Below are 26,589 nucleotides of genomic sequence, written 5' to 3'. Positions count from 1 at the left end.
CACACAGAGACTGTCTTCAGCTCATGCCAGCTAAGAAAATAACGATGAACCTGTACAAAATAATCACAGCAATACCACTTCGAATACCAGTGTTATGAGCCACAGTCTACCTCACTGTTACCATATATATGCATTTCCTCCTCGTTTTTCCTTCAGTTCAACCCTAAAAGCCAAACTGGACAGTAGTTTTACTTCTCAGGTATAATGAATATACCTTTCCCTCTCCCACTGAATTTCATGCTTTGTTGGGTTTCTTTGTGGGTTTTGGTTGGTTGGTTGCATTTTTTCCTTTTTCTTCTTTTTAAGGCTACATGGCAAGAAAACGATTAAACCTTAAAGTAAGGAGAAAGCATCTTGCTCTCTGTAGATTTGTTTCTTTAATTAATGAATATGCTTGTGTTAACAACAGACCTTTAAAAATGCTACATTTTGTGACTGGCCAGACTATACTTAAAGGCAAATGCATGTAGTCTGAGTTATACTAGCAGTATACTAGTTATACTGCTAGTATACTAATTGTTCTATACTACAGTCCCAAACTCTGTAATCCAATCTTACACATTCAGCCCCACAGACTTTAGAGCACAAGGAAAGCTTGCAGAATCCTGCCGTATGCACTCTGATGGTTACCGGGCATTTGGTATTAAATGATGCAAGACATAATTTCTAGCCTCTAATTTTAAAGCCTTTCCTTTCCTTTATCTCCAGAAATTTATTTGAGCAGAAAACTTAACGTTCTGGTGTCAGAGCAGTGTTAGGATCTATGATCATTCCTCCAACAGAATTGCTTACACACAGAGGAACAACTAGCTATTCAGGGCTGCGTATTGTCTCAATCAAGGTAAATTAACTCCAGTGTTAACACTTTTTAAATACTTACTCATTCAAAACAGAATTGACTGGAACAGAGTGCTAAGAAAAATTATCCTCTTAGAGAAAGAATGTAAACACTATGAGAACATAAGATCACTACACACACCTGTTGTGTGTTAAAATGACTCCTTTACAACCACTCCAGAACCAAACGAGGGGCTGCTTTGGAATTATTATTCTTTGTAATGTTAAGCAAATGTTCACAAGCAAACTTCATGTCAGAAGTTTGACCAGGACGTACTTTTTTAATATATGTCTTGGAGAGATGCGTGTACCTATGTATCACAGAATTAGGAAGATATATTCAGATGATGAGGTGCACAGGTACTTTAAGAAATGGCATTAATCCGCTGACTTAATGTATAACAAATTAGCACTATTTATGTGCAGAAGTGTCATGGTACTCTCAGGAGCTAAGTATTTGCTTCAGATAAAATAATTTCAGTGAAGTCTCAATACACGGCAGCTCTAGAGGCCCTCTGTGCCTGCAGGATATGACTCACTGCTTCACTAGGAAGGACTTGCATGTTAAATGCAAACATTTATAGTCACCTGCCCATGCCCTCCCTAACACACCTAAAAAGCTGCAGACCTGTCCTCAGCTGCCAGGAAAACACCAGTAGGAACACAATATAATTGCTACCAAGACCAAAAAAAGGAACTCCAACACCGCTCTCCTGGCAGATCAACCCATTTATGATGCCTGCTGTTCAGGGAGCCGGCTCCTTCCCAAATCTTCCCATAATTGCAAGGCTGAAGAGAGGCAGCAAAAGGGTCACTACTGCATCCCTCGCATCCCACCTTGCCTCTGCCTAGCTCCATGCTGTTTGTCACTGGCCATCACAGAGGCAGGTGGACAAGCTTTCTGCCAAGTCTCTCCAGCACCAACACGCATGCCACAGAGCTCCAGCAAAATATAGGACAACTGATGACAGGCAGCTAAGCTGGGCAATACAAAGACTCTGCTTTAATGTTAATTACCATTCTTCCAAAAGGTTAAACAGGTATTTGAACTGGGCTTTTCAGAGAGCACTTTAAAGGGGTGGGGATGGGGAAGAAGGCATCCAGACTTTAGTGTTCCCTTAGAACCTCTCTGAATGTAAGACCCTTGTAAAATATTCATATATATGCATCCATTTATGTCTGCAAAATCCCATTCCTCAGCTCCCACTAGCCACTGGGCTAGCAACTGGCCACAGCTATATTTTATTTGAACAAGGGTTAAAACAAAGAGAGGAACAAACAACAGTATGTGCTTTAAGTCACCTCTGGAGCATGGCTTGCCCTCCCCCTCCAAGGACTCAGCTGCAGAATAATCAAAACCAGGATGAAGTCACAGCTGCAGCCACAAATCAACATTTGCCTTTACATACAAACCTCATGTAACAAAATTGCAGGGTCCTTATGTAGCAATGAAAGGAATACATGACTCCTCTCCATTCGTCCTATGCCAAAGCACAGATGGATGGCCTCAAGACCAAATTTCAGACAAGGGGCAGTGGAGGCTGAGGAGAAGAAAGCACAGACAGGGACACAGAGGAGGTACATCTACCCGGCTCACTGACCTCCATTCCACTTCTTTTTCTGCGAGGAGGCAATTTAACTTCACCGCTTTTAAGAAACTTCCTATTAGAAAGCTGCGGTTTCCAGCACATTTTTATTGCATTTTCCAAAGTTGCGTCATCAGAACAGGGTATATTCCTACGGGAGCTGAAGGTCCAAAACTGTAAGCCATTATAATAAATAATAACGAATGTCATGCCTAGTAAAACCTGTAATCTGAACACACACAAAAATTAATTTCACTGTGTACAGTTACTATTCAAACTGTGCTTTTCACATTTTCCTGGCAGACACGTACAGCCACAGTCACCAATTAAGATGAACAATATAAAAAAATAATAAGCCACCACTCGAAGTCAGAATTTGACTTTGGCTTATTTTACGTAATAAACCATCTGAATTAAAAAAAAAAAAACTTCAAAAAAATAAAGAACTACAAAGCTGACTTGAGACTTTACCTGGAAGCTCCTACCTGCTTTGTGTTTGTTTGTGTGGAGGTGAACAAGCACCAGATAATGAAAAAAAAAAATCCTGCTGCCACAAAATCTTCAGGTAGAACCAACAAAAGTAAGAAGAAAAGAATAATTAAACCCAAAGAAAAGAAGAAAAAGCCTCTGAAACAACAAAAAGCATAAACACATATTCCTGTTGCAAAACAGAGATTTTTGATTCAAAATACCAATGCAACACTGACCTCCACTTCCACCAAAGCCTAGAAATTAAAGTTATCTAAGTTTCTTAGGAGCATCTTGTGACTCTAGGGCACCTTTGTCAAAATCAGGCAACTTGTCACCATAAATCACAGCAAGAGCTCACAGGCAGAGTACGTGGAGTTGGATGAGGGGGATACAGGGCACTGTACTCAGCCAGTACTCCTAGCTCAGAGGCCAGGAGAGAACTCATGCCATTCACCAAGGTATGAGCATCCCTTCCCTTCACTAACACCTCGAACCTAAAACCTATCTTACAGGAAATAAGGTCTCATGCATAGAAAGGTTACAGTGAGACAACTGGAGATCTGAGAAAGATTTTCCTTCTATTAAACTCCCGGGAAAGAACGATTTAGGTATTTATCTGATTTTTCTCTTGGATATTAAATATGGAGAAAGTGGGTGTGAGGAGCGGGGAAAGGAATCTTCCACAGCCATCTGCATGTTGCTATTTTGTAGTTGCAGATGGAAAATGCCAGAGCTGATTTCTTGCAAAACTAAATATTGTCACAGTCAGAAAAAATATGTTAGCCTGCTGTTACATAGTTAGGTATGGCCATCAATGAGACAAGAAAGCAAGGAGAAAACAATGTGATATCACACTGGTTTTGTACTACAGAATACAAAGAAAAACTCAGCATTTCTCCGACACAGGAACATAAAGTACCAAATCGCAGAATGTAATAAAGATCTGAACTTTAGTATATACAGAGAAAACCACAGCTTCTTTTATTCCACAGCTAAAAGAAAACCCTACAATCTGGTAGAAAAAAAAAAACCAAAAAACAAACTTGAGTGTTTTAATTTCCAAAATTCCAAAGATTACTGTCTGATTTCTAGATAGCAGCAAAATGTAATCATTTATGGGGACAGTATGAAAAAGTTTGGCTTAAAACAAACAAACAACAAACAAACCCACCACTACCCCCCCAAAAAAAACCCCAAACCAACTCAGAAATCCTAGGTTTAGATACAAGCCTGAAGTCCCACCTAGTCCTTGTTCACAGATGCTTCGTGCCAGCATGACAAAACCAGTAAAATCCTTCAAAAGAGAAATGCTGTTCTGAACAGCTTCTATGAGTTAAGTGCTCTCTGCTATCAGGCAGCACATAAAGAATTGGCCTGAAGTATGAAAGATGAAGTTCACGAAGGCAGACAGACATTAATGTAAGAAAGAAAACTCAGGGCTTAAGAAAAAGAAAAATTAAACTATTTTCCTCAAAGCAGTCTAAAGGTGGGGAATTCCAGATCAGGGAGAAGTTTACAGACTTTCAAAGCTTGGCTAATATGTTTTCTGTGTTGCTTAGATGCGAAAAACAGACAAAAAGAGATATTTGGACAAATCAAACCAAAGCCAACCAAGCAAACAAACAAAAAAAATCAGATCTACAATTGCTGTGAAAGCCATATCTGGACATTTCACATAACTCCAACAGCCACAAAAGAAGAAATTGTGTCTTTAAAAATATCAATCAACTCATTCTTATACAGAAATCCTAAACATGGACTGCTAAAGACAACTGTCTGAAGTAGGGTAGTGGGAAAAACAACAGAGTTGGTTTTGAAAAATTATATTCATGTCTGTCTTGGTAAAACCAGGGGCACCTGTGGATTCCCCCACCTCCTCCTTCTCCAAACAAGGCATCTCCTCTTGGAGCAGGTTGCAAATGATCAAATCAACGGAATAATGATCTTGATTGTCTTAGCCAGCTCCATAGACATGAGTTCACAAGAGAGGCAGCCATGCAGCTTCCTCAGACACTAGTAAAGACTTTTGATCCTTCTTTGAAGAAACTTTTCTCAGGATATGTAAAAGTCTGTGGTTTATTTTCATGTGTGGGGAAAAGCAACGCTGAGGCAAACACTCCCACACAAAGAAATGTCTCAACAAAGCTATGCTTGTCAAAAATACCCCTGAAGAAAATTAATATAGACTCACTTTGAAGGTATACATTTTTGTTCTCTAGTCCCCACTGTGGTCTCAGCTGCCTATTTCATGACTCACGGATGTATGCAAACACCAACCAGATTCAAAAAAAAAGAATAAAATAGAAATGGACATGGCTGCAAGGGTTAAGAAGTTTGGGTCTTGGATACCCAGACCAATTACTGTGGGGTAACAAATTAACTTACACTAGATAACGCATACTAGATAATCCTTGCTTACTAGCCATACATATTTCATTTAAAATAAAAGCAGGGTACTTCAACTGTGTGTACTACTGCTCTTCTGCTGAAAGTTTATAAAGGACCATTTATTGTGTATTTGCCACGTGCACCAAAGCACAAGAGAATTACAGACACATACTCGGTACACAAACACATTATTTAAAATGTTGTATGTGTGTGTATGGAGATAAACACACAGTGAAATACAAGAACTACCATTGGTTTCTTCTCTTTTGCCCCCAGCTCTTACAGCTAATAGTATCATAACATTCTATTTCTTCAATTAGATACTCTTTAGCGAATTGTGATTCTAGGCTGCTTTTCAAAATGATCTTATATGACATCACGAGCATGCTTAAGGACACACAAGAAGACTGTTGGTCACAAGCACTTCTTTGCCAGAGACAATTTATCTTTCACCAGAAAGGAGGGACCATATTATAATAGACACACTGGCCACTGAAATGGTGTTTGTATGCATGCATGTGTATGTGTAGGGAAAGTTAATCAGTGAAGTGAGAGATGTAAAAATTCCACCACACTGTCTTTTTTTCTGTCAGATTTCTCTTCATAAAATTTGTAGTTTGCTTCTCACTAATTTGAAAAATAGTTTTAAAATTAAGAGATCTGTCACACTATCAAAAACACTGTAAGAAAAACGTTAAATTAACAGTACTTTTAATTCCACTTAGATTATTAATATAGAACATTAAAAGTTCCCATTTTGAGGGTGACAGGAAGTCTTGGGGAGTGGGAGGGAACATTACGAAAAAAGGGATTTTTTTTCTCCTATTTTTTTATCTTTTTTTTCAACCTGGTATCACAAAACTCACCTAGAAATATTTGTAAGATTACCACATAGTGATGGCATTTTGGCTACATCAGTTCTGCTGAGGACAGCAAAAGTATGGGCAGCAATGTATACTATTGCAGGTTGCCCATTTATCAAAAGCATGTTCAAGCAAGGGCACATACCTGCCAGTTAGGAAACAAGCAAACACATGGAGCATTTTGAGAGCCTTATGCACTGAGAAACTTCCCTTGGATTTTAAACTCTGCCAAAACTGCCATGTACTTGCACAAAAGTACTGAGTTGCTGAGACAACACCTTCAGGTATGCGTGCACCATGTTTGTCACAAGGATATACTAATCTTGACCAGAGCATCTATAAGATTATGATTAGTAAGTCTTTAGTAAGAAAGGGGAAAGCAAAAGCCAGAAATATAAGCATTGAGAGGTGCATGGATCTCACATGAAAGAGTCAGAAATGAGATAGAGGTGTAAAAGCTAGATCAGATCAATAAACTGCAGAACATAAAACAAAAGCCAGTAAAAACCCTCAGTAAAGTTGCAAGCCTCTCTACCTCCCCTACCCCCCCCAAAAAAACCAAACCAAAACACCCCCCAAAACAATCCACAAACCCCACCATTCAGTAGGCAGAAGGTGTGTGACCTACCATACAGAAAATTTTGGCCTATCCTGAAACCCCAAACCTAAAACCACTTGCTCTGGGGTTTTTCATTTCTGTTTTCAATCTTGCATATTGTTATTTTACAAATAGGTAGCTAGTCCCTTCTCGAGTCCTCAAATACCCTGCTTCAGGTATTGCCTGTGGGATTCACAGAAACATGTTATGCAAAATGCAAAAATCCATTTGTTTCACAAGTTGGAATATGCTACCCTTCAGCGTCATGAACACCCCCGTGACAGATGATTCTGGGAAAAGGCCAACTGAAGTTGCAAAGAAGCCAGAGAGAGGGGGCAAGATGCTGACACTTCTACAGATTTCACAGAAACTGGTGCCTGCAGAAAGACTTGAAAGACAGCCACAGTGAGGAAAACTTGAAATGTGGATTCGAACTCAGCCACAGCAGCTGCTGCCTTTGCCTTTCAATAGGCATATGGATCTACAGAAAACCAGGTTCCATTAGGACTTCTCTCTACACAGCCTTTTTCTTCTTTTTTCCTTTTTTTTTTAATTTTATTTTGAATATATACTGCAGTACTTAAACTAAATTGGAGCTGAATTATCCTGCTATGAAAATATCTACAGTCCAGTTAATTTCAAGATATTCAGGAAAAAGAATGCATTTAGATACACAATTTCAACGATAGCAACATTTTCTTTTCATGCAGCACTATTTCCTATTTTTGCTTTGGGTAATGCTGTAATTACAAAATAATTATATAATGGAGCCAAAATTACAGCAGCTGAATAATAAGAATTAAACCTCAAGTGCTGTATTAAATAATTTTAACTGTTTCTTATGCTCATAAAAAAAAGAACAGTCTAATCTGGAAAGCAAATTCATATAATTGAAATCAGAACAGCTGAGTTTTATTTCAGTGAACTTTACCAATAAAAATCTGTCATACAGACAACTGCAAGATTGACTTTTTTTTTTTCAGAGAAGCAAATAATGACACTGCAGTTTACCTTTTCAAGCACTAAGATCTACCTGATCTTATAACAACATTTTTTCACACGCAACAAAAATCTCTCTTGTGTAAATCCTTATAAATAATCTGCTTTTAGTGCCTAATTACAAAATGAGTGTGAAGCATTTTACTTTAGAAAGCAAAAAATCTCCTAAATTCAAGGAAGCAGAGAAAAAGTTCCCCATATTAATCTCTCAGAAGCAATTCAGTATAATTGCACAAAATTCCCCACAATCCTCAATTCCCAGAAGCAGAAAGTTAAAGAAAATCTAGCTATTTTGATTTCTCCTCCGCCTTTTGAACCCATGAAAACATGGATTTATACTAGTGTTGTTGCCCTGCAGCAGCACATTGCAGCTACCATGCATATAACAGTCTTCCAGTGCCAAAAGGGGCCTACAAGAAAGCTGGAGAGGGACTATTTACAAGGGCATGTAGTGATAGAACAAGGAGGAATGGCTTTGAACTGAAAGAGGGTGGGTTTTGATTAGATATTAGGAAGATATTCTTCACTATGAGGGTGGTGAGACATTGGAACAGGTTGCCCAGGGAGGCTGTGGCTGCCCCATCCCTGGCAGTGTTCAAGGCCAGGCTAGATGGGGTTTAGAGCAACCTGGTCTAGTGGAAGGTGTCTCCCAGCCCATGGCAGAGGGGTTGGAACTAGATCATCTTAAGGTCCCTTCCAACCCAATCCATTCTATGATTCTATATACAACTTCAAAGACGTTCTCCCTCTACAACTAAAACCTTAGCTGCACGTTGTGTCCTTGAGGCAAGAAGACAAATCACCTCAAACAAATCTACTGTGTCTAACCTATTTGGTACATAAATTGTATACATATGATGTAATAAATATACTGTAATTTTCTTAAATGCTGGGCCACAAACTAGGAGAGCTGATTTCCTAAGGAGGACAGAGAAGAAGGGTTTAGCAGGTGGAAAAAGTGATGCGAGTGCCTTTGAGCGTTAGCTATGGTCAGAAACTGTTCCAAGGTGTGACCAGAGACAAGGAAAAAATCAGCCCCTGACAGAAAACTCCCACAGTACTGATTTTTGAGCTGGAATCTCTGAGGAATCCAGGTCTCCATTCAGATTTCAGACGAGCTACCCAGTTTTGCCAAAAAAAAAAAAAAAAAAAAACCCACGAAAAACAAACACAGAATTCTATGCGATATAGCAGGGAGCCCAAACTCTTGATTTTTCTCATGGATCATCATAAAGAGGTCTAGTACCCAGACCACTTGGTTTTATGGACCATCTGAAGAACCCTGATTAGAACAAGGCTTGACATCTCTGACTAGAAGTATATGTTCCTAACCATATTTTCCTAATATGAAAATTTCAAGTGTGTTCCGAGCAAGCAGCTTATGCCTTCATGCAGAGCACTGTAAATGGGCATGGTTTAAACTGCCGCAGTATGAACTCAAATACGTGGGCAAACACCACCTCAGCCTCAGTAGGAGATGGACTGAGATCAGTTAATCTGATCAGTTAATCAGGAAGGGCTTAACTTGAGCTCAGAGCCACAAAACCAGCAACTGGCCATGTGGTGAAGGCTCTTTCCTTCCAGGCACAATGTCCTGTGGTGCGCGTGTATATGTAGAGAGAGAGAGAGAGAGAGTTAAAGACACTAGAAGAGCGAAGACCAGATCACAAGTTCACATGCCAATGTCACGAAATGACAGACAGCTGACAATGATACATTCTTCAAAAGGACCTGGTGAAAACTTCTCACACAGATGCAGCCTTCTAAAGCCTGTACAGACCTCATATGCAAAATGTACTTGGGAAGATCTTACCTAACCACAATCACTGCATATGTGCAGAACACTACAGGATTGGAAGGGGAAGGAGGAGACAACAGATGGTGGAAATTTCACAGCACCTTTACTGTCAGCAGAGTAACATGCCAACTCTCTAACACAGCCCAAAAAGCGTCTCAGAAGAGGCTCCCTTGTCTCCAAGGGATGAGAAATCTGAGTTGTGGTCAGATGAGCATAAACCATGACCAGCACAAAAATGACATCCAATTCTCAACCATGCACTTTTCCTGTCTGGGAGTGTTTACATCCTCTGTTGAATCCAGATTTTCTTCCCATTTGAGTAATTGCCATTCTTGCAGGATCCCCAAGGACTTCAAAGACAAAAATTTGACAAGATCATGCGAGAGGGAAAACAGACCGGTAATTTATTGTCTTTCTCCTGCTTGACCCCCTGCAACTCTGCATGCCAAGAGATGCATCAAGCTACACAGGTAAGCACTCCTGTATCAGCTTTCCCAGATAAACAGCTTAATCTTGCTGTTTCCATGCCAGGATGGAAACACTTACTTATCCCAGAGTCCCTGGGTGAGGAACTCATGAAGGGAAAGAAGCCTTTGCTCATTTACTGCCCAGCCTTATGCACCAAAATAGCACAAGCGTCTGTTGTGAATAAGAGCACAGCCCAAATGTGATAGTCAGCCATGGTATGACAGAACATCTCACTGGATAGAAGCCACTGCAAATCGAAAACACTAAAGCAGCCTACCCAAAAGGAAGGCCTGTATGGCCTCTTTGGAAGTGGTGCAAATCTACAACAAAGCGATGTATTCCCAATCAGAGGAAGGATGAAAGTCCTAAACACATTCTGTCAGAAGGCACCAGTTCCAGAAAAGGCTCAGTGATGCTGTGAAATGGCCAGATCCTAGGATTCCAATTAATAAGAAGGCATTTTCATCTTCTCCTGAGGTTCAGCACAGGTCAATTGCTGGCCCGCAGGCCACATCAGGACTACAGAAGGAGAACAAGACAAACCCGCTGATTTCTCTGGCGGAGGACGTGACGTGGCCTAGCCAAAAGCCCCTTCCCATGCCTGGATACTACCTGGCACACAGCCACACATGAAAGCAGAAGAACAGGGACAGGAGATTATTTTTTCCTTAGGCATGCATGTGTGTCATTAAGATAAACATGATGCTTAAAAGTAGTTTCTGCTACACAGGAAAAGAAGAAAAGTCCTGTAGCCCTGTAGTAATTAAAGTGAGACCACCTTTTTTCTTGCCCCAAACCACATTCGCAGTGATGGGCAGAGGGTTGCAGACCTCTTTCCAAAAGGTATCATGTGCTTTGCATTCTCTCATTACTTTGGATGTTGAGCAATCTTATCTCAACTCCTTTTAAAAGTAAGTCTGTTTTTAGGAATCCTACCAATTTCAGCAAATCAAAAGGATTGCCATATTCCTTTAAGGGATGTTAAAAACCAGAAAGACGTAATTCCTTGCTTAGTCATGGATTTTTGGAAGAAACTGCAAGTTCTCAACTATTCAGGATCCTTACACTGGGATTAAGGGAAGATTTGGTCCTGTGAGGGATTTTGTTAGCTCATAATTCAATCACTGACTAAAGAGAAAACACTAAAGGGAAAAATAGATGGGAAAAAAAGGATGTCTCTTAAAGTCCTACAGTGTCTGTGATGAAGTCATCTCTGAAAGATACTTCAGTCTTTCCCACAAAAGTGCATGGATTTCTGAACCACCTGCTTATTCATTGCTGCCAAAGAGACAAATGGAGTTTCATCTCCTTCAGAATATGATTGAGAGGGTGGAGACCAAGTTAACATCATAGAAACATTTGGTCATTTATTCATCTGGCTCTTCAGAAAAGTATATTTTGATCCCTCAGATTACTTTCTCATCATTAATGAGAGGAAAATTTCTCTTTTATATACAGAAGGACAACGTACATGTTCAAAGTTGAGCAAGCTCCTTAAAAAAAGAGAACAGAAAACAAACTATAAAAAGAACAAGGACATGAACACTGAGAATAGATTCAAACTTTGCTGAGTACCTTACCTGCAATAATTTGATTTAGCACAATGTTTCAATGTAACCTACCCTTACTCCATTTTGAATCTGGAACCAGTCTACCAAGGGGCACTGAATCTGATGAGCCTGGGCACCAACAGCTTGTGACTTCAAGCAACATACCACTGCAAAATCTTCAGTAAAACAGACACCTCAATGCAAAGGAAAGCACGACAGTGCAGCACACAGGCCTTGTGCTCCTCTATTAGCACACGTGCAGTAAACTAAACTCTATTAAGTATCCATTGCACAGTGATCTGTGATTTCAGGAGATGTGACTTCATGCTCCGGGTAGTCCCTTTCAATCTTTTATTTTTGATGCAAGCAAATACTGCCTAGATGGTATGTAAAGCATCATACAGAAATGCTGACAAGCATCCTTGTTTCTTTTGCTCATGTAGCTACAATCCCACTAATTGATCCAAACCAGATCACAAGCACAACGCACAAGCTCAACCAAATCTTCTCACCTTCTCTTAGCAGTTGTTTACCATTTTCTAAGGTATCTTTTCTCGTCATCCTTCTTGGTGGTATAGAAAAACAGGGCTTAAACTAGCTTCTATGCAGCAGTTTGCCACAAGATGCAAGAGTTGGTCCCCCAGGAGAAACCACAGAGACTCTGTGAACTATAGTCCTTGTTATAAGAAGGATTACTTCTTCCTTACCTCTTTTTTGCAAGACAGCTTTCTTGTACACAGACACCATCAACATGTAATTTAAAGTGAAATGCAGCTGAGACACAGATAAGCAAAAAGGCAACTTTGCCACTCGTTAGTGTAATCTTGAAAGCCTGGGCTCAGGGGGGTTGAAACACTTTTTTGGGTGCCATGAGACAACTGATACTCACAAATTTTATGTGCCTATTAATATTTTTACCTAAAAAAAAATTTAAAAAAGGAAAAAAAAGAAAAAGAAGAAAAATAGTTGCTCTTCATTAACCTTGAAGAACATGGAAAGAGCTGTTCAGAGTAGAAAATAACCCTACATACCAAAACACACAGACAGAAAATTTCAAACGACACTGCTTACACGACAACTATTTAAGGGCTTATTAACTTTGAAAAGCCCAGCATCTTCTGGACTAGAAGGGATCATCTTTCTCCCATGGTCCAAGGGCATGACACAGCAGGTGATATTCTGTCCAAAATGTCAGATGCGCTTTGAGGGTTAGTCCCTTAGATGGTGCCACATCTAAGGGGTCTGTCAATTCGAAGGCAGTGAGGAGTTTCAAGGCAGGTGTATGGGATGTTTATTTTTGTCCACTTCTGAGATCTTTCTTGCTACATGAGCAGCTACACTGTCTGTGGTAATTCGATGCTTTGGACTGCCCTTCCTTTACTCATACCTACATCCTCTGACAACCATGTTAGCACTCACATCCTTATGTAAACAGACAACACTACAAATAATAGGGATGCCAGTCAATATACAGATAATAAGAAGGCTTAAATAAACAGACAGAAAAGGAATAATTTAATAAAGCAGCCAGAGTGTTTGTGCCTCTCTTGTCAGCAACATTCAAGTACCAATAAAAAAAAAAAAAATTGCTTCAAGCATACATTTAGTATGCCACTTCAATCTCTAACCATTCACATTAATTGCTAATACAGATAAATATTTGCATCAGCAAATTCAATCACAGGTACTGGCACTCAGGAATGCCAGAATGGAATACAAGTAAAGCATGCATAACAACCCTGCTCAACAAGAAAAGATGAAAAAACCACTCTGGGACACTGCAAAGGTGCCATCTCCATAGGGAGGTAACCTATTTGGCAGGTCAGCTGGCCTCTTCAGAGACTAAGGGCCTTTTTCCAGTGTAAAAAGGACTGCTCTACCTGATTAAGTAGTAGACAGGACAAGGTTAAAAGGGAGTCACAGTTAGGCCTCTGCAGCTGTTAAAACTGTGTGACATGAGGCCTTGTAGCCAACAGCATGTGTACGGTGTAAGAGAAAACATAGGGGAGGGCATCCTTCTTGGCAGGATCACTGAGACTACTGTCCTTTCAAGTTCAGGATTCTGTTTCCAGGTGCAGCCAACTCAAAAAGCTTGAAAAGGTATGAACCTCTTCCTTATGCACTGGTTCCCTTCTGCAAGAAATGCCAAAATGACACTTGTTGTCAACAAGTTTGACAGAAGCTTAATGTCCCGTCGAGACTGCTGCTGCACCTGGCACACGAGGGGCAAAAATGCAAGGACTTCTCGGACTACTTATGCATTTCATAGCATCCTGTGCTTACAGCATCAAAGCGCATGGACAATCTGAGAGTGAGTTCAGGTTACCTGGTTTAACTCCCAACTCCTGCATTTGATCTTATAAACACTAGCTAATAACTGTATGTGAAAGCTCAGCAGGCATCCACCATTTTATGCTCAAAGGAAACCAGTGGTCTTCTAAATCAGTAATACTCTGTAAGCAAGATGCAGAAGGTAAGGAAGCTTAAGAGGCAGACCACAGTGAACAAAGAGAAACTACATTCAACTGAAAGGACAGGATGAGCACCAACTTAAACTAGTCATCATCAGTTGACTTGGCTGTCAGCCTGCTGTGAGCAACTCTCAGTTTCCTACATGCACTGCAACAAGCTCCCATGTTCTAGTGCACACTGCCATGCAAATCTGGAGACCTGGAGAAACAAGTTTTTCTCCCAAAATACAAGCTGTTATGAGTGCCTTAAATTAAGACTAGAAGAGACCTCTGCATTACAGAAAATGTCACCTACTTTTCTTGTAATGTTCTTGATAAATTCTCCCCACTCTCAGCCATCATCCATTACAAACCAAAAGCTGCTTCCACCTCCTCTGTTCTTGCAGAAAAACAACAAAAGGAAGTATTTGTAGCATTCCATGGAAAATTACCACAGTTAAGGAGTGCAGTCACAGAGTTTTGGATTTAGAGTCAGAACCTGACTCTACATGTAAGGGGGAGCTCTGAAAGAACAGCCACATATTTGTGAGGCCAAAATCAGCAGCATCTCCTGCTACAACAAGCCATAATAATTATCTGGACCTTTCAGCAATTAGCTGTGCCGTTTAATAAGAAAAAATGTGCTTTATTTGTATTTGGAACGTGTTTGAATCACATAATTCAGGCTTTTGTCTACTAGACAGTATCCATGACCACCGTTTTCCTGTAGAAGTGGACTATAATCCATTCATACCTTAATCTGAGTGGTGATAAACAAAACAGAGTTCCTGAGGTTAATCAATATTTATACAGTGTTAGTCATTTATCTGCAAAGGCATTACAGTATGTTTACTTAACAGTGGCACTTCAAAGGGGCCTAGTTAGGACAGGTCTCCCTTCAGCCAGGTACTAATACCTCTAGAGTGCCAGCGTCTAGCACTCAAGAAGTAGTAAGGTTTTATACTACATGGTTATCGGGAGGCGACAGACACCATGATCAGCAAGGTCATTTGGTTTTGGGGGGGTGATGGTGTTGAGGAGGGGATGTTTATCACGCAGTCTGGATGTGCCAACCCCTACATTTTGCCAAATATGCGGAATGCAACTGTGTAACTTGTAGTAGTGGAGGACCACTTTTGTGCTCTCCCTTGGAAAGACTGAGAAAAACAAAACATGGCTCAACAGAGAGGGCTGGGATGTTAATGAAATTGGAACAGAAAGATCTTCCTAGTGAAAATCTTCTAAACCTAAATTTGCCTCATCACAGTGTCTACCTGAAAGGCGAGGTAGGCACTGTCTCTCAAATGAGAAATGTGGTTGGTCGTGATGTGCACTGCAGTACCACTGTTAAAGCTGCTGACTTTGCAAATACTAAGGAGAAAATTGTTACAACTGCACAAGACCAGTTAAAACTCACTTCACTTACGCAAGGATCACAGCCCAGTACTGTTGGCTTATACAAGGTTGTCAGCTTTTGTCAAATGAAAACTACCAGTCTGGAGGGAATAATACTCACCATAAATTATGGTAATAGTTTTATAGTCTCTGTTAGTTAAAACAATTACTTTTTTCCCCACCTTCCTTCAGGTTCAGAGATATAAACAATGCGTTCCAGAAGTAACAGCACAGAAAGCCCAACCAGACCAAAGCTGAGCCAGCAAAGGCCAAAAGACTACCATAAAGAAGAAGTTGGTTACAGTGGGAGAGAAAATGTGCAAAGAAGGCAGAAGGAGGATGATGTAGCCCAAGACAGCACCATCCTAAGAAGCCCTAAGGCAGAGAAAAAACAAAGAAGTCCTTTCAAGAAAAGAGAGGATCTCTCTCGTGATGACTTGCTATTTCTTCTTAGTGTCCTTGAGGGTGAATTACAGGTGATTTATTGTCTTATTTTATATTCTAGATTAAAACATACTTCCTCCCCCCACCCCAATTTACCGCAAACACACATGGCCTTCATGTTAACACTTTAACTAATTTCATACAGAAGGACAAATATAAACTGCAAAGTACAGAAAAACACAAATTATAGCTATCAGCCAGAAAAGATGATCTTTACACCACCCCTAAATGCAAATAAAATTTATTCACTACCTGTATCACACTAAAAACATTCAGTCCACCGTGAAGAATCACATAACTCTCAAAGTGGAGAATTCACAAAACTTTCCTTTTGTGCTGCCCCGTTCTAGAGTACTTTGAATACAAAGTATTTGTCACTCTAAGACATACACAGAGAACATGTTAGAGACCTTTAAGATCTGTTACTTTATTATTTATCTCACCTCTCCTATGAAGTCATGAGCATTACTCCCTATAAATCAGTATGTGCCAGATGACAAGTAGCAGCTCAACAGCATTCTAACAACTTTTGCTAGAAAAATCAAAATAGCCATTTTCCATAATAAGAAGCATAAGTGTCGCATGCCACTTAACCCACAAGATACTGGATTTTCAAGAATGAGCATTTTTCTTTTCAGAGAAGGAGCCAGCTGCCAAGTGGTAAATGATGCCTAACCTTGTCAAATGTAATTTCAGGAAGTGGGAGCCAGATTTCCAGTGAGCAAGGAGAATACTTCTGCGGCAGGCTGATTGCACAGAAGTAGTGGTGGCCACTTAAAACTGCTCACAGGCTGAAGGAAGAGCAAAGTCGCCAAAGTGGCATAAAAGGGCGTATCACACGGTTTCAGAGTTTATTACCTAGACAGTATCTGGGTAGTTCTATTCTTAACATATGCATATATGTTTACACAGTAATACACACATGCAATACAAACATTTGACAGATGCACTAATCTCTGAGGATAGATCCAAGGCAAACTTCTACAGAACATTTCACTATGCAAACAGCAATTTCTGTGTTTCCAAAGCATTTCTCTCCTGCTCACCTGCCCTTTCTTAATTTAGATTAAAATTCAGATGTCACACATTCCTCCACAACAGTTCTCTTGTTCTCAAAAAAGAGATGTTTGCTTATATATATTTATATTACACAAGTGTAAACACACACACACACTTCAATTCTTAAGACTTCAAACTGGAATGGAGTGAAATTAAAAACTGGAAAACAATGAGCCTGACATGGACATTTTAAATCATGTCCAACATTCCAAAGGAAGCATTAAGAATGAAAAATGCAAGTAATTTTTTATTCCTAATTTTTTATTCCTAATTTTCCACCTCCTGTAATGCCAAATCTCTGAAGATCAGCTGTCAATCCAACTAATATTGTTTCATAGTTAGATACCATTACTCTCCAATTCCAGATATTTAGATGCACAAAGATCACTCTTCTATTTTTTTTTTTCTGCAATGACAAGGATTAGAAAGATTATTTTATATTTTCTTTTAAACACATCACAAATAGGGATACAGAAGTGCTCCAGCCAGTCAGACTAAAAGCGTTATCCTTTCCCGATACATCCCTCTGATTTTCCCTTTTCCTATTCTACCCATCTAGTGTTAGCATGTACTTGTTTTTAACTGAGATCATTGCAGACAGTGGATGTTTGTAACAGTTCATGTAATTATGTCACCAGAACACAGGCAACCTCCACAACCAGAGGATGCAGGAAAAAGGAGACGGACACAGCCCAAGGGGAGGAGGTGACCTAAACCAGTTCCCCCGTACCCCTGCCCCTTCCCAGTACAAACATTCACACAACCAGATATTCTCAAGAACATTATCATTAGAAGTGGGACTTTGAGACAATTAGCACAATATTCGCACCAGGTATTCTGTCCCCTCCAACTTAACATCTAGAAGCTAGTAACTTTATAGCAAAGAATCATTCTTGGTGCTTAGTTTGGGGTTGGTTTGTTGGGTTTTTTTGGTTTGGTTTTCTTTTTTGTTTGTTTTTGTTTAGTTTGTTTGGGGGGGTTGTTTTGGGTTTTTTTAAGAGAAAAGAGAATCTATAGATCACTTCAAATACTGCAGGTATCTACAGCATGTTTCTCCAGCATAGATTTAGACAGCAATGCTGTGTGACAAGAAGAAGGTACGTGCACCTGCCAACTCAGGCATTAATTTCTGAAATATACACAGAGAAGAACATACTGAAAACATACCTGAGAACATGTTTTACCTACTCTTTGGTAACAGGATGTCATCAGATACTTTATAAGACTGAGGAAACAAATGCAGTGACATTAAAAAAGTAAAAATATAGACCACATTTTTAGGTTATACTACATGATTTTGGAAAGCAGGTAACACCACCTTCTCTTAACCATTATCTTTTAAAATGCCCTTTTTTTTTTTTTAGCATGCACTCAAAAATTGAGAATGCCCTACAGCAGTTACGTCCAAAAAATTTAATGCTGCAAGGTTGCATATCACCTGAGGGCATGTACATGAGAACGTGCACACCTACATGTCTGTAAATACATGCGGCATGGTCTCACACATGCATTCACATGTGTATATATATATATGCACACAGGACCCCACAGACAGCTTAGGAACCAATTAATCTTCTTTTAAAGGACTGCCATTATTGCATGGCTTTGGAATGTGTGTTGCGAAGGGCCACATCCCCTGCATTTCACACCTCACTACATTCACCACTAAAACAAGCTCAGGGTAACAACAGATGACCCCAGGCAGGTTTGAAGTACAGAAGCCACCTTTGCACCCAGAATATACAGAATGTGAAACACTGCCAGGCTTCAGGAACCATCCTATACCTTGCATTAACAACTTAAAATCAGCTTTTACTACCGCAAGACACACCTTGCCCTGATATTATGTGTTGTGAATGCCACACCCTGGTCCAGAAACAGCAATACGATCTGATGACTAAGAAAGTACTGAAGCATCAACGAGGGTTCTGAAGGTGTTGGAATTTATGCAGAACTAATAAAATACAAAGACCAATACTTCCCTCGTGCTATTTATCTGTCTTCATGTTACTATTTTACGTACACATCATTTTTTAAAAAGGTTTATAAGTTTTCTTAAAATCAAAGCAGCTAACCTGTAAGTACACATACAGAGTTTAACAAAACAAAACCTTACTTTGTGTTTCTGCAGGCTCAAGATGAAGTTATAGGAGTACTTAAGGCTGAAAAAATTGACTTGGCTTTGCTTGAAGCACAGTACGGCTTCGTTACTCCAAAAAAGGTGTTAGAGGCCCTCCAGAGAGATGCTATTCAAACAAAGGCTGAGCAATGGCAAGAAGATATCTACGAAAAGCCTATGGGAGAGGTATGAACATATAACTGATATCTAACCACAGTTCCCACCAAATTCAACAGAAAATATCTCACTGACTTCAGGGGAAGATCTAGAATCTAACATGAGTGTGATAGCAGAACAAAGTTCAGGGTCCGGTGGGGTCTCTAATAAAAATAAATATCTAATGATCCTCATTTATGCTGCACAAGGAGGCTTTAAAAACAAACATCCATGATTTTGTCTAACTCAAACTCTGATCATCAGCCTTGTGGTTTTGACACCATCTTCTTCTCCCTTCCTTCTTTCCTTCCTGTTAGCCAAATTCACAACCCGTACAAACAGATGTCTCCCCATTTATTTCATTGAGCGCATCTTACCAATGTCTGGTAAGGGCCCACTCAGCAGTAATGGCACAACTGTCTGTCTATTTTTACATATACCAGCTCCCACTGACTCTGGGAGAGGCACAGGTATACCTGCTTGGTCTGAGTAGCTGTAATAAGCTGTCACTAGAAGCTTCATCCAGGCAGAAATACAACATTCTTACATTATACTTCAGTAATTTTTAGTTTAATTACACTGCAGCAGCAGCCATATTTTCTGAACAATGCTACCTGAATTTCTGGCCTGCAATGCATATGCACTGGATACTAAAATCCCTTCATATCAGAATATGTGGGGTTTTTTCCCCAAGTAAGTGTCTACTCTTGATTTTAAATAAACATGTTTTGGTATGCTGCTCAGTATAAATAATCATAAAAATAAAACTAGTAATTTTGAATAAAGTTCTTCTACCAAATGTTTTCCAAGCTTTCTGAACAGACATGTACCTAAGGATACAGAGTTAATTTCAGAGAAAATGATGTCAGGCAAAAGGTCAACAGTCATTTCAGAGGCTCAAAGGTTAAATCTCTGGCTATAATCTGAAACAGATAAAGTTCAACTGTGGAGGTGAATTTATTTTAGAATATTGTGGCATTATGTCACAGAAACTTTGAGCACAAATGGAAATGATCTGAGGTCCAAAAAAGTTTGAAAACATAAGTTCAGTCTGCTACTTTACATAAGTTTATACACACTTTTTCCTTCTTACACTTAATGGCAGCAAAAGGATTTCTAACACCACTGGTTTTGGTAATTCCAAAAGGCAAAGGTAAACATCCTGAGAGCAAGTGAAAGGCTAGAAGGACCACTGACAGTTTGTCTGTCTTGGTAAACCAAAAGATGCCATAACCAGCAGACATTCAACAAGTTCAGTTTCAAAATCCCCCCAGATTATATCAGAGATCCATTTAGGTTTTGTTCAGACTTTTTAAAAGTTTATAAAAACAAAGGGAGAGGTGGAATCAGTCACAAAGTATGGGAACGGGCCATTTAAATTCCTCCTTTGCCACCATGACAGCATACCTTTGTATTTGCCTACAAAATCTTTGCCGATCCAGTTCCTCTAGACTACATGTCTCACCTTTGACAATCTAGCTTTGTAGCCCTGAACACAGAGCATCTTCTCAAAACTCAATTGAAAATACAGTGAATTTCAAAGAGCATCTGTAAGACTACTGGTCCTCTAACGTTCTCTCACAACTCACTCATCTATCCTAAACTTTAGGAAGTTTGGTTAAGAAAGTAGAGGGAAAATATGGACTAGGAACAGGATTCATAGGTGAAGAAATGTAGCAAGAGAGAAAACAGTAGTAACATATCTTCCTTTGCAAACCCTGAGTGTGAGAGACCAAAACCATGTCTTCCTTGGCTATGAGATTTTTTTATTTTTTGAAAGCAGACAGGTTTTTCAGCCAATTTTGCTCTACAGCTATTTCTTTCTGCAACCTAACAAATGCCAGATAAGCTTTCTTTTGTTCCTCACAACTGAGGATACAATAAATCGTTTTATGCTTAAAGGGGCGTAAAAGAAAAGAACACAGACTTTTGTTTTGGTTTGCTTCACTGACACAAAGGCCTGAAAAGGTTTTTCATCATTGCATGGTTTATAAAATTAGACCAAGTCAGTTATTCATGAAAAAATCTAGCGTCAGATCATTGCCACTTCTGTTGAAGAGAAAACAAACCGTATTCAACATTCTAGTAAATACAGAATAATAGCATAAGAGCCACTTTCCCAGATTCAAAAATAAACAAATAAATGTTTAAAAAGAGTTCTAAAAAAAAAGATCCTCAGAGAACGTGATGAAGGAGAAGAGAGAGAAAGAGGAAGATTCTGCAGAATTTATCATGTCTTTTTCTCATGTTTCAAACTTGCATGGAATTAGAAAGCTAATTCTGGTTTCTAACTCTCCCCAGCTTCCAACGACACAGTCAAAGATAAAAAAATATGGTGCTTCACTGTTTGAAATGTGATGAACAATACCTCCTACCACTTTGAGAACTCCTCTAAAAGCAGCAAAACCATAGGAAAGCCTACATTCTGCATCCATCAGGGATAATTCAAAACTGAATCCAAAAAACCTAGTGCCAAGTCAGCTTGGGAAAAGATGCATCCTCACCTGCCTTTTAACAGTCTATCTGACTACATCATTAAAACATCTTAGAAGTGTTGGTCACAACTTGACAACGGCTATGAGGCACCAGCAAGTTATAGTCATAGGAAGAAACTGGAACAATAACAGTTGCAACATGGCATTCAGGAAAAGCAAACCAACACACCCATATAGAAATTTAGCTCAAATAGGGTTGAAAAGGCAAGGGAGGAACTGCTCCCATAATGCCTAGTAATCCTAAACTCAGAATTATACATTTATAAACAATGTCTCTGAGACTATTGACAGGAATAATATTGTACTGAATTTCAGACAAAGAAATGTAACTGAACTGGATTTTATTCTGGCACAGCACCAAAACAGTCAAAAAAGAGAAAAACAAAAAGTTCAGTTCCAACACAATGGATATGAGACTCACCACCCTAGTTTGACTTCAGAGACAAGTTGGTGGCAAAATGTATTTCAAGAATTAAATTCCTGTGAATTTTTAGCTTGTTGAACTATTCACAGTGACGTAAGACCATGACTCTTATTTTCCATTGTGTTGTACAGTATGTTCAAGTATTAATTCTAGCAAAACACCCATATGGTTAGCAAGAGCAAAACAACAAATCACTTAATTATGATTTTATCACTTTAATTTTCCACAGAAGACATTTATACTGCTCCTTGTTAGCTCTCTGTGGTTTTTAGCCAAGAACTGTATAGCTGAGTAAACGTGTGCACACACATATAAAAAGGGTATTTCTGCAAGAGCAGATTTAGCATTTGGACAGAGTAATTTGAGGAAGCAGGGGCTGCTGGAGACTGCTCCTGTGTGAGGATCTTGCACTAGCAGGGGTTCACATGACTCCTCTCTCTTCCCTGCTGGATCCGTGGGAGTCAGCCACAAGGTCTCCCAAGGAAAATGCAAGACTCAAATGTGCTCCCCAGGGAAGTGCCCTTATCTCACAGAAGGACACAACAGAGCTTCCAAATCAACCACTCAGAAGTGCAGCAAGCCCATACCAGACTGCTCTGCCTGGTCCTGCAGGGAAGGAGAGGAGGGAGAGGCATGCTGCACATAACACACACAAGTGTCACAAAACCAAATGTCCATGCCCATTATACAGCTTACATGCACATCTCAAGTGTCTGCTTTAATCGTGATGTAGGATCTACTGCCTCTCTAATTCTCTTCTCTATCACCCAACTGTACCAGGAGATAGGCCCGATATACCTCTTTCCTTCTTTCCCGAGTGGCATCCCAAGCTCTCACTCTCCACCTTCTGCCCATCCATAAGACCCACATGCTAGCTGTGAATGTCCATGGTAGAACTGATTTGACAGTGTTCTTGAAAAGAAAACCTAAATGCAGCTTCTGATCTGAGCAACAGAAGAAAATTGCAACACGGAAACAGCTTTAATGCAGCAGCTTATTTACTCGCCTCTTTAAGCATTTCACGTTAGCAGGCATCCCCAGGACACTACTGTTCTTCTACCCATTTTCAAATTGCTCATTCCACATCCCTGTCTTGAATACACACCTCACCCACCCCAAATACCAGTTTGTGATCGAAACTGCTTATTCCAACTCTAACAAAAGCACAACTGTGAAATGAAAAGCACTGGCACTGATCATTGAGAAATGCGAAAACAAAAACCTGGAGTTACTACCTTTCTTCTTGCATACATGCTGCTTGGATTACTGCTTGAATTAACCTCTGGTAGCCATTCAACAATATTCCAGAGCAAACAAAGTATACTGAACCCAAAAGACACTGTTGGCAAGTCTCACATCCTTCACACCCAACAGGGCAGAAGCAGGACTATTTTCTATTCGGTTAATATGTTTGTGCTGATGACTAACCCTCACCTCCATCAGGCTTTTATAAGTTTCGTAAGAGGAGTAATTTGATTTATTCTTGTAGCCAGAAATGTCAGTGTTTTCTTATGATAGCAATTTACACATCCCCTCAGATTCTTATGCATACTTGTGAAGTGGTGGTCCAGTACTTCACTTTCAAAAACCCCATCCACACAGACTGCCTGCCAGAAGGAATCAGAAGTTCACACCTTTGCCTTCTTCCCCATCCCTCGCGCTGAGGGCTGAGACCAGCAAGCACTATTATGCAAGGCTGATAGTTCATATAGTTCATATCCCTCTAAGCAAGACAGGGCCATAACTGCCAGCAGCGCTGCATTAGAATTGTATAAAATAAACAGGCAGCAGGTTGCTTTCCAAAACCAGCACATATTCATCTGACAGCATGACCTCTAAAAAAGGCAAGGATCTCATCACCCAGGTGGTGGTGCTTCATGCATCTGTGCAATACCTGTTCCAAAAAATCCTCCGAAATCTTAGTGGGGAGGAAGGTTGATAAAAAACCCTGATATTTTTCTCCCTCTTTCTGGTAAGCTAGTAACTGAGCAAAATATTTCAAATTTTGAAATTTTCACTTCTGATGGAATAAGGGAGAGTGTGGAGAAATTAAAAATGGGCAGTTTTCTTCAACCCGACCTTTTATGGCAACTCAGTTTTCAACCTCTGTAAAAGACATAGAAAACACAGCCAAGAGATTACTGTATAAGGCGGCACTTGCTTACTGAGAAAGCTTGCATATGCAAGGGTTTAGGTAAGAAATGTTTTCCCAAGAGAGGTCCTACTTTAGGATCACAATTCCAGAAAGCATTGACCATACTGGTGTAAAAGCAGGCAAATTATGAATGAACAAGATGGAAAAAAACCTTAATCTGCTGTAGGAGCAGCACAAAACAGCCAAAAAGGATTGTCGTAAGTTTCTTTACATTTTTTGATCATACATGAAATGAGCTGTGTCACAACCAAAACCACGCTCTCTAACATCATAAACAGAAAGAACAGGCAATTTCCAAATGGTCCACATTTCTGCTAGAATAATTTGGACTGAAACCATCTTCAAAGACTTGTCAATAGTTCCTTTTTCCTTAGTCATAGCACTGCCACCAAAAAAAGTTAACAATGAGTCAGGAGAAACATAAGAGAATATATAAAGCTTAAAAAGAAGCTGAGGTAAGCAGGGGGAGACTCAGAAGCCCATGCAGAAATTGATTATATTCTCACTCATTCAAGAAACTCATGTTTAAGCATTCCAGCTCTTCCTGTCATCACTTCTATTGACCAAACCGTGAACAAACATGAGGAAAAGATAATCAATCATACTCCTTGGAATTAAATTGTCCAAAATAAGAAGTGGCCCTCAGAATCTGAAGCTCCAGTGTTTCTTGTGGCACATGGAATTCTTTGTGGGGGAAGCATCAGAGAACCAGAACCAGCCTTGCTTCCCACACTGCCCATTTGTGAATTCTTTCCTATTAATAGAGTGAAGCACTGCAAAGCAGCTTGACCTACTGGGACAGACTGTGGTTAAAAGGAGGCACTGGGCTTTGAGCTCAAAATTTCTCTTTTCCAAAAAAGAGATACAAGGATTCCTGTGTTGACCTCATGAGGGAGGCAGTCTCCACAGGGGAAGGGGCAGGGAACAAAGATTCTCAGAAATACAGACTCTTCCCAGGTTTTCAAATGGCTTGTAGTGATCACTCCTGAAACTTCAATTAGATCAGTAATGTTTTCTCTCAGCTTGTGGAAATCATTTTGTTTAGCAGCATAACTCCAGTGAACAGTTATGCCAATACCTCTATGGTTTAAAAAACCTAAAAATTATTACCAAAACCTAAAATAGTTTGTTAAATTACACTATCAGCATACAATAATATTTAGAAGCTCAGCAGAAATCCTTGGGGAAGGGGAAGGAATCTGATGCTCAAAGTGTGCTATAAAGGTACCATTTGCAAGGCAAACTCCTTTACAACATGTGAAAGTTGACGAACAAAACAGAAACACCACTATCAAATAAAAATGCAACTATTTCAAAATTTAGCACTTACTTATTCCAGAAACCCAAAGCTATGCTCCAAGTAAGCTCAGGAGGCAGCACTGTTTTCCACTCTTGATTCTATCACACATTTACTGTGAAACTGCTTTTTGATCTACCTGTCTACCTTACAGACACAATCCAATGCTCTCACTTCCTATGCAGATACAAATGAGGCAGCTATTTCTATTCAACCAAAAATCAGTCGTCTACTGCGTGAAGCAGAGGCTTCTTCTGCCAAGACATCTGGTTCTCTACCACAGTGATCAATGAGAAAAGCACAGTCCTGGGAACAGTAATTGTTAATTAGTAGCTGTTGAGGATCACTCATGGCTGGAGGAGAAACAGAATGTGACTGAGGGTCCTGCAAAACACTACCTTATTTTTCTAATTTGTCAGAATTAAACTGACAGAAATAAATAACCCTTTCCAAAGGTTATTTCCAAAGATACCACAGGACCATTTTATATTATTAAGGGTCTCTCAAAATCTTTCATTAATGAAAGCCTGAACAAGTAAGAGTTTCAAAAAAACTTCAGGAGCTTTTCCTTTTTTTGTAGCTTGATAAAGTTGTGGAGAAACAGAAAGAAACTCACAAAAGAATGCTGGAACAACTTCTCATGGTAGAAAAATCACACAGACAGACACTGTATGAACTAGAGGAAGAAAAGAGGAAGCACAGCAAATACATGGAAAAAAGTGATGAGTTCACAAACTTACTGGAACAAGAATGTGAAAGGTAAGGTTACCTCTTGCCATAGTACTAAGAAACACCTATAATTTAACATTACGTCTAAGGATCTGTGCGCTTTCTTATTCTGCAGCCACTAAAAATCAGAAATATCTGCAGAGACGTATTTTGAGAGTTCACATTTTTTGTGAAAATATGACTAATCCTACACAACAGTAGTAACTAATCTCTATCAGCAGGTGAGTTAGGTCGAACAGTTGGCAGAGTCTTCAGTGCTGTGGCAGGATGACAGGTAGGTTGCGCTACAGAGAATACAGGGAGATACA

The 26,589-nt window shown here is 39.6% G+C and overlaps 2 protein-coding genes across 3 annotated transcripts in view; one reads left to right on the top strand and one right to left on the bottom strand.

The window, feature by feature from the left end:
• CMSS1 (cms1 ribosomal small subunit homolog) overlaps positions 1 to 26,589 on the bottom strand; it is a 236,103-nt gene that overhangs the window by 137,118 nt on the left and 72,396 nt on the right. The gene's annotated exons all lie outside the window — the stretch shown is intronic.
• FILIP1L (filamin A interacting protein 1 like) overlaps positions 1 to 26,589 on the top strand; it is a 203,898-nt gene that overhangs the window by 106,514 nt on the left and 70,795 nt on the right. The window contains exons 4-6 of the mRNA XM_030477168.1: positions 15,596 to 15,879; positions 19,038 to 19,211; positions 26,133 to 26,311. Of these exons, the coding sequence (XP_030333028.1) occupies positions 15,613 to 15,879; positions 19,038 to 19,211; positions 26,133 to 26,311 (620 nt within the window). The 5' untranslated portion in view covers positions 15,596 to 15,612. The remainder of the gene's footprint in view (positions 1 to 15,595; positions 15,880 to 19,037; positions 19,212 to 26,132; positions 26,312 to 26,589) is intronic.

Source organism: Strigops habroptila, chromosome 2 (genome assembly GCF_004027225.2).
Source record: "Strigops habroptila isolate Jane chromosome 2, bStrHab1.2.pri, whole genome shotgun sequence".
Taxonomy (NCBI): Eukaryota; Metazoa; Chordata; class Aves; order Psittaciformes; family Psittacidae; genus Strigops; species Strigops habroptila.
Note: the sequence above shows the minus strand (reverse complement) of the source record. Positions and strands in the feature narration are given on the sequence as shown.